Source organism: Cataglyphis hispanica, chromosome 16 (genome assembly GCF_021464435.1).
Source record: "Cataglyphis hispanica isolate Lineage 1 chromosome 16, ULB_Chis1_1.0, whole genome shotgun sequence".
Lineage (NCBI taxonomy): Eukaryota > Metazoa > Arthropoda > Insecta > Hymenoptera > Formicidae > Cataglyphis > Cataglyphis hispanica.
Window position 1 is genome coordinate 890,131 of NC_065969.1, and position 19,114 is coordinate 909,244.

The following is a 19,114-nucleotide window of genomic DNA, read 5'->3' on the forward strand; positions in this document are numbered from 1 at the left end:
TATCTTCTAAATTAAAAGAAATAGATCATAATAAATATATATCAAATTAATTGGTTCAAACTGAACTCTATTGCGAACATAGTGGTTGCGTCTAAAAATTATCTATGTTAAAGAACGGAGATGAATTGATGCATAATTTTTTTATAATAATGCAATTTTTTTATAGGAAAAAAATTGTAGCACGGTTTAAAACGAATACAACGATGTATGATAAAATGTAAATATTTTACATATTATACGAGTTTTATCAACTTGAAATATCGGGGGCGATGTCTACCTTTTCATTTTTAGCCCTGTGGTATGGTTAACTTCGGATTGAATATTATGATTAAATAACAACATGATATATGTCAATTTTTAAAACACAAGTTAGAAGTTGGCCTTAGAACAAAAGTAAAAAGGTAGATATCGCCAGTGATATTTCAAGTCGATAAAACTTGTATAATTTGTAAAATATTTACATTAATTATATATTATTGTATTTGTTTCAAACAACGCCACAACTTTTATTATATCAAAATATTCACATTATTATAAAAAAATTACACATATCTCTTTGTTCGTTACAACACAGATAGCTTTTAGAAGCAACCACTATGCTCACGATAGAGTTCAGTTTGAACCATTTAATTTGATATATATTTGTAATAGTCTTTTCTTTAGTTTAAAAGAGGGGTGACCACTTTTGGTGGGACACCTTGTATTTGTATATACATGTACAAGATAAGGCATCTAAAACAGGCCACCCGAATAACTCCCAGAGTTATTTTGGAGATAGGAGAAAATGTTTGAAATAAAAGTGGTTTGGTATCGAGGGGAAAATTTTGCGGAGGTAAACATTTTTTTTAGGTGGAGGTCATCTTCATTTTTTTAATAGAACCACTCTAATTTTTTCAGACAAACCGATTTCTCGCAATATTTGGCACAAAAAGTTATAAGTAAGATGACCAAATAGTGTATAGTTTACGAAATATTTCGTACTTTATTTTGATATAATTTTACATAAACTATAAAATATTTCGTAAAATATTCACTTTTTGACCATTTTACCCTTATAACTTTTTGTGCCAAATATTGCGAGGAATTCTAATTATTGTATCAAACGTTTGATATAAAAGTTTCTTATTTTTTCACGTACAATTCGAATCTGTAATAAAAAGTACTATGTTCCTCTCAAAAAATTCAACTTCCGGCGTATTTCTGGTCAGAATCAAAAGTTGAAAATATCACCATTTGATAAAGCATACTCCATTTATTTAAAAAATGTACGCGATTTATGATAAAAGCCATTTATTTTCTTTTTAAAAGAGGTGTACGGTTTAAGAATGATGTGGGACACCCTGTATATATATATATACACATAAGATATAGCTCGGTGGTCTGGGCGGCGGAAGGAGGTTAATTATAAATGTGTTCGAGGATAAAAAGCTTGGAAGGCAGGTGCAAGGAGGAAGGCAAGGGATTAAAAGAGAGGAGAAGGAAGAGCGGAGAAGGGAGATCAGACGAGAATGAAGTAAGACGGACAGGAGATGAAGAAATTGGAAAGAGTGCAAGATACATTGGCAGTTGAAGGTTAGGATGGAAAGAAATGATGAGAGAGAGAGAGAGAGGAAAGATGTTGGCAAGAGAGAAGACGTTTGGAGTAAATAGAGCACAGCCTTGGGAAGGACAAATAAAGATGAGGCGGGAAATAGAGGTGACAACAAAGATAAGAGAGAAAATTGAGCCTAGAGATCGTGGAGATGGATCGCAGGATGGTGAACTGGATAGGAATCGAGCATCAGGAAATGGATGGGAATAGAGTGATTACGGAAGCGAGGTGAGCAAGTCGTAGTTGGACATGGAGGAAGGCAGATAGAGGGTGGTGAAGGAAGAGTGGAGTGGAGAGAAGAGGAGGTGGAGCGATAAAAGAGAGAGAGCAAAGCAAGTAGGAGAAGGAGTAGAATGAGAAGGAAGTGGCAAGGGAAGGAAAAGAGACGGGCAGAGGCGAACAGAAGGGATGGAGAGGAGAATATGGACGGAAGAGCTGGTGAAGGAGTTGAGGAGCATAAGAAAGAAGATGAAAGGGTTAAAAAGATAGATGAAAAGATGGAGGAGAGAAAACATAGGAGGGACAGCGAGAGGATAAAGGTGGACAGGAAGGAAGGAGGAATGAGGGAATGGAGAGTCATGGAGAGAGTGGATACAAGATGATCAAGAAAGGAGAGCGAGAAGGAAGCGAGGATGGGGAAGAAGGAGAGCGAAGAGGAAGGAGAAGGAAGATGAAGGGAGCGAAGGAGGAAGGAAGAGAGGAAAGAAGGGACAAGAAGATGGAAGGGAATGAGAAAGGAATGGAAAGGAATGGAGGGAGTAAGGAGGAAATGGAAGTGGAGTATGGAAGGAGAAATGGAGAAGATTTGCGGTGAGGAATAGGAAGAAAAGGATAGAAAGAAGCGAGATGGAGAAGAAAGAAGAGATAAGTAGGAAGGAAGGAGAAAGAGGAGATTTAGGGGAAAAGGAGAAAGGAAGAGGGGAAAAGGCGAATGCAAAAGAGGAGGAAGAGGAGAAACTAAGGGAGAAGGAGAGCAGTTGGTATGAAGAGATTGAGGAGCGCACGGGACAAGGAAAAGAGGAAGGAAAGGAGGAATTGAAAAGGATACCCGAGAAGAAAGCGGAGGAACCAAAGGAGAAGGGGAGTAGGAACATCAGAGAAGAGGGTAAGGGAGTGATGGACGACGTAAACTTGCGGAGATTGAGCATGGACAAAGGGAAAAAGGAGAGAGGGGAGAAAAAGAAGTATGAGGAAGAGGAGCGGAGCACAGAAGAAATGAGTGGAGAAGGAAAGGACGCGGAGAGAGAGGGAAGGGAAGGAAAAAAGTGAGAGTAAGTGAAGGGTCAGAGGAAGAATGGAGATTGGTGAAGAAGAGAAGGGAAAACGGTGAACGGGATAGAAAGGACAGGAGAAGGAGAATATGGAGAGGTGAGGATGAAGAAAGGAAGGAAGAATGGATGATGGACAGGAAGATGGACAGGATAATGGAAAGAGAGAGGAAATGGAGAGACAGAGGAAGAGAGGAAGGAGGAAATGGAGGGAATGGATGATGGAGGAATGGAAAGGAAGGGAAGAAAGGAGGAAAGGAAGGAGTATGCTGGTGGGTAACAGGAGGCTGTAGATCGACGGGAAGGAATGGAAGTGGGACGAGTAGAGGAAAGTGGTGGGAGAAGAAGGTTAAGCATTGAAAGAAGAAAGGAGCAGAAGGGAGAAGATAAAGAAAGGAGTAAAGAAGGGAGAAGGACGAGAGACAAAGAAGGGGAGGGGGAAATAGAATGCGAGGCCACGAGCCAGGTTGGGATGTGGAGGAAGGAGATATATAAAAGTATAGATGTTGTAACATTGAAACCCTTAAGGAAACAATAAAGATTCATACATATATATATATATATATATATATATATATAAAGGGTGAGTTTTTTAACTTGAGACTGCAAAATATCTGTTAAAATTTAACCGCCTACCGCCCTTCCTGGAGATGGGGCTGGAGGTAACTTTGAAATCTTAAATGGGAACCTCTACTTTTTATTGGAGATTCGGATTGTATGTCCAAAAACACGTAAATTTTGTCTAAATCTTTCTTTTTCTTCAAGTCTTGATAGATAGTGCTGCATTCGGCGAAAATTATAAATCTCTTTGGGGTGCTTGTTTATTGTGAGTCCCATTGTCTCTCACATTCCCCTTAAAGAAAACAAAGCTTAACCAATTTTCACCGAATGTAGCACCATTTATCAGGAATCGAAGAAAAAGGTTTAAACAAAATTTACATGTTTTTGAACGTATAATTCGAATCTGCAATAAAAAGTAGGGTTTCCAATTTACGATTTCAAAGTTACCGCCAGCTCCATCATCAGAGGGGGAAGGGGGACGATAGACGGCTAATTTTTACGGGATGAAATTGTCCCTTCGAAAATATTGAGTTTATTCTATATATATATATATATATATATATATTATATGTGTGGGTATGTGTGTGTGTGTGCGTGCGTGTACAAGTACATGTGCATACAGAAATAAAAACTTTGTTCATCTGGAATATCTCCGCTATTTTTAGAGATATGAAAATAAGTTATTTTATTAAGTAACGCACAATGTGAGAATGCCGCGGATTAAATGATGAAATGAAAATTTTTGGACAGTTGTAATGGAGGAAGAAGCGATACGTGGTTTAAAGTAACTTTCATAGTGCGTTTATTGTGAATTGACAAGTGTTAGAAATTGTTTCAGGTACTGTGACACATGAAGATCAGCGATCCTACATCAAGATTGATATTTTACATGTCAAAAAATCCAATAGACATTCACAATGCTTTGCGTGAAGTTTGTGATGATCGGACAGTATTCCGTATTTTGATGAACAATTTGCAGAAAAGAAAAATTTTGGCCCAATGGGTCTCTTACTATTTGACTATCACATAGAAACAGATTTGTTTAAACAATGCAACTTCGCTTTAAACTTCACGCAAAACACCATGAATGTCCGTTGGATTTTTGGTCATGTAAAGTTTCAATCTTGATATACAATTATTGATCTTTACGCGTCATAGTATCTGCGGCAGTCATTTTATAATACTCGTCAATTCACAATAAACACACACTATGAAAGTTTTTAAATCACGTATTGCTTTCTCAAATCCTCCACTGTCCAAAAATTTCGTTGGAATTACAACATCCAATTCGCGGCATTATCACATTGTGCATTATTCGAAATTACCCGTATTTTAATTAGAAAAGGTACGGCATCAATAGGATTACAATATATAATAATTTTTCTGCGCTTCGAAGATAATCAGATCACATATATATATATATATATATATATATATATATATATATATATATATATATGTCTATATATTTATTCATACCTATTTTGCAAACTCTCTCGAAACCTGTAGTCCTTATTGCAATTAAAAACAGATCTTTGTTGACATCTATTAATGCTAACTGTGCGTGTCGATCCTTTACGCTAATATAACTTAATGCCACTTGCATCACACCTTGCAGATGTGAATATGATTGACTTTCTACTATCGGCTTGTTATAAGATATCTCCATAATATGCAGTACTGAAAAAATAAATAAAAATCTTGTAAAAATTCTTATTTCTAAATAATATTTTTTAAATATTACTATGTGAACATCATAATTCTTCTTTTTTCGTTTCGACGCATATGCGGTTTTTAAAACATAAACGTCACAAATGCATTAACCAAAATATATGGGGCGATTTAGAAAATATCAGTTTAAATATTTGGACATCATAAAATAGTAAGATAAAATATTAAGATTTCGGATTGCAACATCCGGTTATATTTAATATTCATATTTGTTAATATTGACTAGGACAGCGGAGTTTAAGAAAGACAAAATTAATGTTTTTTACTACAAAGATCTTCATAAAATCTAAAAAAGACATCAATAAAATAAAAGACTATGGAGAAAAAACCAAAGTAGTCAGTGAAACGCGACGAAAGTCGCCCACATAAGCAACATATGCATTATCATAGTCTCAAGAAGATATTAAAAATCAAGCTCCTTATTTTTAGCAAATGCAGTAGTTAAAATATAACGTGTGCAAAAACGTTACCGCTGATGCTTAGAATCATAGGCCTTTCCATTTTTGAAAAATGCTCTTTTATTATTATATATTTGCAAACAAATAAATTTCAATAAAATCATTCGTTACATTTTTCTAATTATTCAATAAAGAAAGTAAGAAAGAGTCCTGACAAAATTTAACAAGAATTTTTATTTGTTGAATTTTTTTACGACTTAACGGAGGGCGTAAACTAAAATCGGGATATAAGCAAGAGTCTTTAGTGAAAAATCAGTCAAAAAGAAAAAAAAAGAAAAACAGCGCGAATACTTCCGCTCGAATGTTGTATTAGTATAGACTATATAGTAAAGAAAAATCGCGATTCAAGTCATGAAAACAACTTGCGTAGAGTAAAAAAACATTTGCAAAGATCGCAATTTGGAGCTTAAGGATTACCCGCCGAGATATCAATAAGAGCAACATCCACGTTATTGAAACCTTATGCATCCAAAGTCTAGTACATACATATTTGCGCATATTTAGCAAGTACTAAATCTAGTTATTCTTCTTCTTCTTCTTCCTGTTGAATTAGGCTTAGAGCCTGTTTTTTCCGATCATTTTGCCTCGCGAGGCACAATTATCGGTCCTGTGAGCGTCAAATGCTTTTTATCGGGGGTACGTTGCTGGCCTTGTCCCCGAACCCTTCTTTTTTAACCCGGGCTTGGGACCGGCTGCGTTAGATAGTGAATTAATTCATCCACCATCCGTTGCAGGCAAGATACTCTCAGTGGCGATCGTGGCGCAAAGAGATGTGTGTTTACTTTCCTCTATGCCAAAGATCTCAAGTTCAAATCCAGCCCGAGCTTAAAAATATCGTAGGATTTCACGATTGCCACCTCTCGGCAGGCAATGACAAAAACCTGCTGAGAGTATCTTGCCTGCAACGGATGGTGGATGAATTAATTCACTATCTAACGCAGCGGATCTAGTTATTATTATGTTTAATTTTAAAAATGTCGCCAGTAAATAAATTAATAAACAAGTGTTTATACGACCAAACTGGCAATTTATTGTTTGATTATTATATCACGACGTTTCGACCATATGGTTTTGGTCCTTATCAAGTGAAACTAAAATAACAATACAATAAATAATGATAGTATGTTACAATGGAATAAATAGAATTAAGCACTTACGTTATAATTAAAAAGTAGAAAGAGAAAAATCGAAATGTCAAACTGACATTGTGTCAACCACTATGTTTGGAATACTGAGATCAACTAAACCTTTATTAATTTATCGTATATGTTGTTTAAATTCTCTGTATCTTTTTGGGAATTAATAGTGTTGTCAAATTTTTTAATAAAAAACATTTCAGCTATTTCTCTCTTTCTTACATGTTTTTCGTTATGTAGAATATCAGGCGCTGACCAATCGAAGTCATGATCAAATTTTAATTTGTGTTTGCTAATTACGGATAGATTACTTTCGTGCATTTTTATATTATTACAATGTTCCTTGACGAAACGTCGTGATATAATAATCAAACAATAAATTGCCAGTTTGGTCGTATAAACACTTGTTTATAAATCTAGTTATATCTTCTTTTCTTTTTGCATTGATTTTTTCTTCAAAAGAAACAGTTTTAAATCTTTTCTTTACTATTAAATTTAATGTAAATTTATAAATATGTATTAACTTTAAATTTCTTAATTATACATCTTTCTCCTTTTTTTTTCATTATGAATTAGTAAGTGTGATTAGTATCAAAACCCTCATTTAATATGAGAGTTAGCAGTGATAGTTAGAACTTTAGATTCTATAATGTAAAACATAACATCTTATAGCTATGGCAGCTCCATGGATTAATAGAATGATCGGAAGAATTAACAAAATTCTGTAAAGTATATCTTCATACTATCATATACATTTTCCTATATTGCGCAGCAGTATCTCATTGCCTATTGGTAGTCAATTCAATAACAGCACTTTCATTTTAGGTTGATTTAGCAACCTAAGTTTATTTGTTCGTTGCCTTGCAACTGGTTATCAAAGGTGAGAATTACCAAACTTTACTCAATAATAACACCTTTATTATTAACTCCGTTATAGAAAAAAATAGTAAAGGACCTTTTACATACACACAATATATATATATATATATATATATATATATATATATATATATATATATATACAGGGTGTCCTAGACCACACGTACCCCCCTTTTCTTTCAAAAACTAAGCATTTTAGAAAAAAACGTTTTGGACAAAAATTGTATGATTTTGAGTACTTTTATGTACAGAATAATAAGATGAATCAAATGGTGTATAGAAAATAATTGTTTTAAAAAAAAAGTATGCAATTATTTGCAATATATTTTTTTATAAAAATTATTTATTTTTTTTTACACCATTTGATTCATCTTATTATTCTGTATATAAAAGTATTACGATACAATTATCGAACACTAAATAATTTTCAAGATATTTTATATTTTATACTAAAATGTCAGATTAAGATACAAAATATCTCAAAAAATTCCTCCTGAAAATATACTTTATTATAGTGTTTTGGAAAACTCTCGACATAAGCTATAAGAATATGTAATAAAATGTAGGGGCTTCCATTTAAAAAATTAAAGGTATCCTTGACTTGACCTTAATGATGCCATCCAAGGTCAAACCAATAACACCCTCTTATGTTCCCCTTAAAACCATATAAGTTTTGGTCAAAACGTTTTTCTCTAAAATGCTTAGTTTTTGAAAGAAAAGGGGTGTACGTGTTGTCTAGGACACCCTGTATATATATATATATATATATATATATATATATATATATATATATATGGTTGATTTTTTTAAATTAATTTCTCAATAATTATTACGAAAATTGCAAAATGATACAGAACTTTTTTATTCAATTTAATCCCTTTTATTTGCACGATGGGTGATGCGATTGATTCCCAACAACCTGTATATATATATATATATATATATATATATATATATATATATATATATATATATATTATTGAGAAATTAATTTAAAAAAATCAACCAATTCTCGTGTGAGTATAAGCGTGCAGTAAAAAAACAATCTATTAATGTGTAGTTACTAGGACGCGAGAATCCATCATTATGTATCGATCGTATGTAACCATTGTCATTTGTAAAGCACTTCTCCCAATGTTTCGTCGTCGAGCGATACTTTTGGGCCTTTCCCGTCGGGCGCTTATATTTACACGAATTGGTCCATCTTTTTTAATTAATTTTTCAATAATCATTGCAAAAATCGCAATGGTAAGGACTTTTTTACTTAGTTTAACCTGCTCTATCTGCAACGGGTAGTGCGATTAATTCCAGACATCCAGACCCTATATATATATATATATATTGTAGTCATGTATCGTGTATTAAATCTTAAGTATTACGTTCTCTTTAAGTTAGTGAGTTCATTCAATTAATTCCATATTATGTATTGTTTTATTTAATTATAAACATTATCCTTATCAAATATAATGCTATTTTATGTTCGTTTGAGTTAATTACATATTTTAAATAGTTTATACTTTCAAATAGTGAGCGAATTACGGGAGGAGTACAAAAGGTAAGCAGGGGCGGCGCAACTCACCATCCGATGCAGGCGCTTACGAAAGGCGCTCGCTATAGCTGATCGAGCGGTACAGCGTACTCGTAATTCGCTCACTATTTTCTTTTATAATTTAAAAACTAAGTTTTAGGCAAAATTTTTGTAAAAGAAAAATCGTCTTAGTCAAGTCATTTGATAGTTTTACCTGGAAAGTTTTCTGGGAGTTTTGATATTTATTAGTTTTATAGATATTGAGGTGCTCTTTTCGAATTTTCATTTTGGCTCGTATCTTCGCCGCCATATTGGAAAATTGGCACTCAAAAACGGTTTTTCGACTATATCTCTTTTTCGGTTTATTTTTCAATATAAATTATTATGTAATAAATTAAACTAGAAGAAATTTTCTACAATTTAGATTTGTATAATTTTTTTTGTAAAATAAATAGTTTTGGCGTACGAGCGCCGCAATGTCTACTCCAATACGTGTATTGGCAAAAAAACTCATTTCCACACCATTCTGTAGTATCCCTAATAGATCTAATTCACTAAAGCACTAATAATGTTTTACTGTATGCACTAATAATTTCTCGTACAATAAAATTATTTAAAATTTTGGAGAATCGGAAATTGATCTGTTTGCGTCAAAGGGAAAATACAAAACGTAAAATTTTTTTGTGCTTGGAACAAAGATCCAGAGGCGTTGCTATCGATGCTTTCATGATTTCATGAAAGAAATACTTTTTCTTTGTCTTTGCGCCATTCTCAGTAATACACAGAGTATTGAATAAAATTAGTTTAGAATAAGCCGAAGGAATTGTGGTGGTTCCATTATGGACTTCTCAACTATGGTTTCCTATATTTAATTCTCTATTAATAAGTAACCTTATAAAATTTAAACCTTCAAACCATTACTCTTATCTCCTTGCAGAACACAACAGCACGAATTATGTCACTTGCTTACCCTGGTTGCAAGTCTGCTATCAGAGAAGCATATCGAAGACGAAACTCGCGGAACAGACATTAAAAATTCTTATAGCTTCTTTGGCTAATGGAATTATTAAGCAATATAATGTCGCATTGAAGAATTGGTGGAAGCTCTACAACAAACGGAACTATAATCCGTATAAATCAAATACAAACATTGTTTTTTCAATTGTATGCCAATTGCTTCAAAATTTTAACACTGTTGAAATGTCCCAGATTTTATTATATTTAGGACGACAGGGTCGCGAAATTATTAATGCATACACTAAAACATTATTAGTGCATTAGTGGATTAGGCCTACTGCGGATACCAAAGAAAAAAAACGCGCTACATACTCTACCTCATGGTGATGTGGAAATGAGTTTTCTTGCCAATATATGTATTGGAGTAAACTTTGAGGCGCTCATACGCCAAACTATTTATTTTACAAAAAAATTATACAGACATAAATTGTAGGACATTTTTTCTAGTTTAATTTATTACATAACTATTTTTATCGAAAAATGAACCAAAAAAGAGATATTGTCGAAAAACCGTTTTTGAGTGCCATTTTTCCAATATGGCGACGCGAGCGGCAAAGATACAAGGTGGCAAAATGAAAATTCGAAAAGAGTACCTCAAAATCTATAAAATTGGTAAATATCAAAACTCCCGGAAAACTTTCCAGGTAAAGCTCTTTTTCGGTACCAAATGACTGGACTATAGAAATTATTCAGGAATGCGATTTATTAAGGACAAACGGTTGTTTTGAATCATTAGAGTGCTACAGTGCTCGATCAGCTGTTTGTTAATATACGTTCGCGGTCCGCGATCGGCAGTTGACAGTGCTAGTACCAACATAATCTGTTTCTTGTCGTCGCGCAATTTCCGCGTCAAGTCACATACGTTGTGTACTTAATGCGTTTCTTTAAATGATGAAATAATCGGTAATAATCAATTATGAATAATCGGTGCTGATCGATTGCGATCGTTATAATTGTTAATAATTGTCTAATTCATCGATTAAGTGCGTGAGTTTAAAAGTGTAAAAGTGTCGATACAAAATTGATACAAGTGTCAATAAAAAACATTTCGCGTGCTATCTACGACCGTGCAGCAATTATTTGTGTAAACATTTTGTTTATGAAGAATCGAATCTCTACAAACTTTTTAAATTAAAATCGTCTTAGAATTAATTTAGGAATATGACCTTTTAAGGTCACTATATTTGTTCTGAATCATTCTGTATATTCTATTTAACATTAATAATATGCTGGTTAACAAATATATCAAAAAATAGAATCCGTGAGATTCCCTCTATTTTTAATTATTAATAACACAACTTTTCAGAACTTTGAAATTTTCCGGGAAACTAAAAGCCAGACGAGGTGGTAGTGCATCAATTTCATAGAAAATAATTCTTGTATGGAACTGATTGTGCACAGGGCACGAAATTTTCTTTGTCCTATATCAAGAATAATTATATCTCAATTCAAGATTTATAATAATCTTTTTTTACCTACCTGAAAAGGCAAAGGCGAGAAAAATCATAAATAAATGTAACTTTTATCATTATAACCATTATGTCTACATTTTCAAATTTACTTTATTAATTTTTTATTTTATTTTCATTTGACTCATTTTCTATGTAAGCATTGGATGTATAAAGAATAATGTCCCGCTTGTCATAAAAGGCGATTAAAAAGGGGTGTACCCCACGTAACGGTTGGACACGTATTATTGGACACGTTTTATTGAACACTGCACGATTGGACACCGCACGATTGGATACCGCACGATTGCACACCGCACGATTGGACACCATACGTTTAGATACCGCACGATTGGACACCGTACGATTGAACATTGTACTTGTAGGTTAGGAAATGAGGTTTTAACATAGATTTTACAACTTTCCATGCGAAGTGAGATTTCACATAGGTTTACAATTTTCCACGCAAAGCGAGGTTCAAGGCAAACCTATGTGTCTAATTTTAATGGTAGTTGAGCTTCCCCCGTAAGGGAGGAACGTACTGTCTCTTCGCATATACTTTTCAATGCGAAATGAGGTTCCACATAGATTTACAACTTTATTCATTGTGCGGTGTCCAGTCGATATCCAAACGTGTAGTGTCCGATCGTGCCGTGTCCAATCGGGAAATATGTGTGTCCAATCGTGCGGTGTCCAATTGAGCGGTGTCCAATCAAGCAGTGTCCAATAAAACGTGTCCAATAATGTGTGTCCAATTGGGCGGTATCCAATCGTTACGTGTCCAAATGGAGGTCACCCTTAAAAAGACACTAAACAAGCAACAGTGATACGTAACTGTATATTGAGAATTAGTTAACCCATAATTATGTGGTTATGGGATCGTGGTCTTGTGGTCTTGTGGGATCCGAAATGTTAACTTGGCTATCCGAATTACGAGAAAGAAAATCTCTATAAAATAATGATCTTAATTCCAAACCGCGCTAAGGAGATGCATAGCTAGTGGATTAATCAATCAATAGCGACTGACCTTGATGGGCAATTTGTCGTACTCAGCCTTCTCATGAGAATGGGTGTCACCTCATGAGCGATCGATTATTCAATCTCACTTATGGGAACAATATGGAACCAAACAAGCTAATTACTAACCAACTTTTCATGAAACTATGTACATCACCATTCCGCGATGAAGAAGTAATTCATTGAATCAACACATCAATATCAATTTAAGAAGACAACTATTAGATTACGACTAGTTTAAGATGGGCTATCAAAGCAGAATCATCCATGCCGATGTATTCAATTCATCGTGAGTGACTTTTCATGATAGATTCACTTTAGAGACATATTGCAGATATCTTGATTATGTCATCCATAGCAATCGGCACTGCATCCATTGAGCGAAATTTCAACATCGCTTTGGAGTCGTATAAACTGTGTTAAAGTATCATAAGGTGTAAGGAGACTGAATAGCTTAGTGGTAAGAGCAATTGTCCGGGAAGCGAAAAACTCGATTCCTAATTCAACCACTCGTATCTTGCATATTTTTTTTTTAAATCATAAATATTATTTTTTAATGATTAGTTAGTGGCTAAAAAGATGTGTAAATGCTCTACATAGATACGACAGTGCCGCTGCCATGGAAGGGATGGTTACCCTATACGTGCCTCTGCCGCTTTAAATCCTTCCTATTTCAGTCTTCATTAACTAGCCAAACACTAGATTGCAACACAAGTATAAACAAAAAAAATTGATAAATATATTTGATAAACCTCAATATAAAAGAAAACGAAGCAAACACAATTCACAAAATATAAATAACCAAATCAAACAATCTAAACAAATCTCATATTAGTTATCAAAAAATTTCATTTTTCACAAAAAAATTGGTTAGTTTTGTAAGGTGCAAAATTTGAATTTTGCAAATATTGATTTAATTCTAGTTCACACAATAACAAGACATCTACTGAATATATCTAATCAAAGTTCAAATAAATCAGTTGATTGATTTTTGAGATATCATGTTCGCTAGTTGGAAAAATGTCATTTTGAGAAAAATGCGTTTAAAATTCCAGGTACTATTTTAGAGTATATAAAAAACAAGAAATTACACTGACAATTAATTACAATTATTAGAGAGCCATATAATTATTCGAGAGCCCCTTCCTCTTCTGCGTTAAAAAAATAATGAAGAAGTAAAGTTTACACAAATAAAAAGCTTACAATTAGTTTCGATTGCCAAGCGAGTTCGAATGCTCCGATTTCTGACTGGTGCGCAGCTACGTTCACAGGCTTCCAGTATTACCAAATATTTGAATTCATCTATAATATTTTGAAAATATGTTTTCGAAATATCAAACTGTATAAAAAAAAATTCAATTTTTTTGCCCCGTTAATTAACAAAACCTCTTAACGGCTCTCATTTGAATTTAAACAAAAATTGCTCGAATACTTGATATTCCTTACTATATCAGTACCAAATTTATTTACTTGAAAATTAATACAGTTTGAATGAAAATAGTAAAATATTGTTACGTCTGCTCTTGTATAATTCTCTGCGTGTCGTCTATGTCAGTTTGCTGTACCGTCTCTAAGAGATGATTCTCTAACACGTCGCTAAGGGAGTTGTGTTGATAAACAACGGCATCTTGTGTTTTGAACCGCCATCTTAGTCTTGTGACGGATGTCAATCCGCGCGAACGTATTTGTGATTTAAAGCTTTATTATTTGTTCTCTATTCCTGTTCTCAGTTTATATTGTTCTGTGTTGTATTAAAGTTTATTAAAGTCCTTTTGCTATAAATAATAAGTGTTATTATTTATCGACGCGGAGCGTGAGTGCCGGTTGTGCCGTGCGCGATTCGATTTATCGATTTTGACCCGCGGACGCAACATTTTGGGGGCTCGTCCGGGATTGAACTAGCAACGTAACATTGGATTTATAACAAACTATGCAGACGAGAACTGAGCAATGAGATCTTATATCTGGAGTTATGACGCGGCAAAGATTCCGAGCTGTACTTCAGATTCGGAAGTTGCAGCATCAGGGCCGACATTAAAGGCGATCACAGAATACGACAGCTGGATTATATCAATAACCAGCTAAATCATTCTTATAATAGAGAGAAGCATACTGAGCGCGGAAATTTTAATAGTGAAAATAATGCGTTCTGAGCGCGGAAATTTAAATTTTAATGAGTAATATTTAAATATTAGTATATGTGTCTTTATATGTGTTATTACATGTGTGTAATTATAATATTTTTGTTATGATGATAAGTATGTTATTTGGTTTTGTGTTTGTTTAATTGATTAAGATTGAATTTCATGAAAAATTTCGAGTTGAAAGGATTTGAACATCTTATTTTTGAAAACTGCCTCACCCGCAGTTTTTGAGCCGTGTTTTTCCCGTCTTAGGGCGAATGCCGAGGCAGGGGCTTAGGAAAATATCAGATCCACGGTAGATACTCCCACCCCCCTTTGTCCGAAGATTTTCTCCCTTATGAAGTGGCAGCTTCATGGGGTATTATGGGTATTATGGAGTACTATGGGATATTACCACAAGCCAGACGAGAAACAGAGGAAAAATTTTGGAGTAACAAGATTTATTGGAGTCGATTGGAACCTGAATATTGATGCTCAGTAACAGTAGCTCAGGGTAGAACAAGAAACCAGTTTGGTGTCCTGGAGTCGACGCTGGATGATATTCTTTTACGAAAATGAAGAGAGTTCGACGGCAGTATTCTGCGGATTCCTAGATGGCGTGGGGCCTGCAAATATGTGTTCGGTAACCTACAGCGACAGCTCAGGGTAGAGCAGTAAGCCTTTGGGGTACCTTGGAGTCTAGGCTTTGGAAGAAGAGGTCAACCCATGAACTGGTCTATTTTTGATTGTCGGGACAACAATCTTGAAGAAGGGGAGCAGTGTTACGTCCATTCCTGTATATTTCGTCTCTGAATGTCATCTATGGCAATTTTCTGTACCGTCTCGAGGAGATGATTCCCTAACACGTCGCTAAGGGAGTCGTGTTGATAAAAATCGGCAGACATCTTATATTTCGAGTTGCCATCTTAGTCTTGTGACGGATGTCAATCCGCGCGGATTTGTGATTTAAAGCTTTATTATTTGCTCTCTATTCCTGTTTTCAGTTTATATTGTTCTATGTTGTATTTAAGTTCTTTTTGCTATAAATAATAAGTGTTATTATTTTTCGACGCGGAGTGTGAGTGCCGGTTGCGATTCGATTTGTCGATTTCGATCGCGGACGCAACAACATAGCAAAAATTACGAGCCCCATCTAAGAATTTTCTTAACCCAATGAACACTCGCTTCAGAAGACTAAAGAGATCAAATATTCTCAACGTTGCTCACCGTTTCTGAACTCCGAAAGGAAACACGTAGAAGAAGGACTTAATGGAATTCTAACCATTAACAACCCACTTTAACAGAACAAAAGTTTAGACATCTATGCTGCTTATTGTCGAAGGACAGATGGCAGTTGTGCAAGTGAGAAAGAAAAAAAAGTTTGATCATGACTAAAAAATTAATCGGTTTAATCAACAGCTTGACTTTGTATTATAAAAAGTATTTTAAAAATAATAAAGTATAATTATTAATTGGCAATTGGAACCATATGTAGAGCAAATGAATCAATCAATATTGTAAAATAATATTGTAAAAATATATTTATAAAAGAAGTGTTTTTATTTCAACTCTACATGTTCTATAAACAATATATAGTTATTAATGTAATATTATAAAGTTTTAATCAACAAAAGCTCTGCTTTTGAATAGAATATATGATAAGAATATATGATAAATAAAAATCAAATATATTAAAATAAAGTGAGGATAAATTAGATGAAGATTAAGCGATGAAGAACCTGATTCGCAACAGTTCATATTTGATATCAAAAAGCAGAATGTGTGATTATAATCAATATAAACAATATGAAAATAAATATAATGAAAAATAAATATAATGCGTAAAAAAAAGGTTTTTATTTTCCAGTGCGTATTAAAATATTATTATAATTAAAATATTAATTTAATGTATAAGAAAACTGCATATAAGTAAAAGAGCATATAAGTAAAGAGCATATAAAGTAAAAATATGTTGCGTAGAAAAAAATTGGCATTAATAATCCAATATGTAGAAATTATTGTAAAATACCTTGGTGCATATGAAAATAACATATAGCTATTAATGCAAAATAGTACTCTAGTGCGTAAAAAAACATTTTAATTTAAAATATTCTAGTACGTTGAAAAAAACAGACATTATATTCAATATTTCAAATTTAATATAAAATACTCCACTACGTAAAAAAGACAGATTATAGAAAATAACATATTATATAAAATAACTCAATGTTAAAAAAAAAATTAAATCTTGTATTACATACTTTGGAAAACATATGTAATGCATATAAAATATTAAAAGCTTAATGAGAAAGAATATTACTTATACTATTAAAATATTAAAGCATGGTTGCACTAATGTTATTTTGATTTTAAGCAAGACGTTTTAAGCGCCGTAATTTATTGAAATTTTTACACCAATCCTCAAAGACATTCTACATAATGACACTAGTAAATTCTTATGTATTTCAATTTGTTCTCGATAATCATAATAATCTAATTTTGTCCAAACATTGATTAGAAGAAATTACTTTTTTACTATTCTGCGATACTCTTATCATCTTACCTTAATTATTTTATCACTTTTCTTTTTGTTGTATTATTCTGCGATACTCTTACAAAATGCGTTCCGCCGTTGCGGCGTGTGATTTTTGCTTCTCGTGACTTGACGCATAATACTATCATGTCTCTTGACATTCTTCCTTGCACTATCCCGCGATACTCTTATAAGTATCTCTTTTATGATTAAATAATGTACTTTTGCATTGCAAACTTATTTTAACCTATACTTGTCAAAAGCAATACAGATACCAGTAATAATATCACGAAGTGCCGTTAATGCAATCTTATAGCGAATACTCCATCCAACTTTTTGTACCAGTGCATTAAAGATTTGGAGCGACGATGATGACGTATTAAATAAAATTTTATACATTTCGACTTTTGCATCATATTATCTTCGTTCACAATACATGTAGAGAAAAATAAAGACATTTTCATTATATAATTCAAACTCAAGTTATCGATTAAGTCTATTAAAAATACAATTGGTTCAGCCGTTATTAATGTCCAATAATCTAAATAATCCAATAATCAATAATCTACTCGCAATTAGTCGACTCACGTATAGCTACCCGGAGTACCTCGCTGTTTCACATGAACTTGGGGCAAGACAATACCACAACTCTTGAATGATGTCACAAGCGTTTCAGACTTGGTTTCGAAAATTTCATCCATATATATGGAGACGATTTTTCGTACAATATTTGATTTGGTTCAACATTTTTTATCGAAATAGAAGTAACAACATTCGATAATTGTTTCATTTGCTTACGTTTCGATTGATTCAAAGTAGAAGTTATTAACGAATCATTTAATGATAATATATTCGACCGTGTTCGCTTTGTTCCATATTTTGACTCTTTTTTCTTATGCTTCTCTTCGGGCATACTCAATGGTTCAATTTTTGCTTCATTAGATTCCACATTGGTTGTATTTTCGACAAGTTGTTTTAGAGGTTTGATAATTTATTTATGTATTTTCAATGTGACGTCTTCCTCCATTTCATCAATTTTGAAAGAGTGATGATTTATAGATTAATTTATTCGTTTTCGCAATCTCTCTCGCAATCTTCTCACGATCATTACTGTCAATTGTCGTTGTCAAGTTGCGCTGCGCTCGAATTTTTAGATATTGCTCGATCGATGTATCAATGGTCACATTTACAGTATTGCAAAATCGTTAAAGCCTTTTCTATCGTTCATTAGTCTGTGAATGAACTGTTTTTATCTACTACAAATCCATACTTGTATTACTAAAATTTCTGACAGAATGTGCGAAAATCATCGTTAGACATGTCAGTATTTACATGATCGTTGTATATATGTTTCAAGTTTGTACTATCTTGTTTAAATAAAATCAATAAGTTTGCACTGTCTACAGTATAAGATGCTTGGGTATCTTGACTTACGTTTGACAAAAATAGAAATGACGACTCATTGCAAATTATTCTTTTATCGTATGCGCACAAGTGAACTATTGAAAAATTAAGGTGCCGGCATGTCTCTGGGCCTACCGCTCGTCACTCGGCGGACTGGCACGGAAAAAGGAGGCCCATCGTTATCCACGGGTACCAGAATTAAAACTGATAACCGGTAAGACAGACGTCGTAGTTTTAAAAAAACCGTCGATTTCGTGTCTTTCAAGGGGAGGATGCGTGCCCCGGAAAACGGATTTTCCAATTTTGTGACATTGTAGTACTCTCCTAAGACTACCATTCTGCAAAGCAACAGGGCACACTTCTCAAGCGTTTTCGAAAAAAACGCATTTGAAAATTACGTGACAAGCGTAACCTGTAACT

At 33.6% G+C, this 19,114-nt stretch overlaps 1 protein-coding gene across 1 annotated transcript in view; it reads right to left on the reverse strand.

The window, feature by feature from the left end:
- Positions 1–19,114, reverse strand: part of LOC126855578 (intraflagellar transport protein 80 homolog) — a 200,653-nt gene that overhangs the window by 41,341 nt on the left and 140,198 nt on the right. Inside the window, exon 10 of the mRNA XM_050603381.1 lies at positions 4,900–5,100. Within this exon, the coding sequence (XP_050459338.1) occupies positions 4,900–5,100 (201 nt within the window). The remainder of the gene's footprint in view (positions 1–4,899; positions 5,101–19,114) is intronic.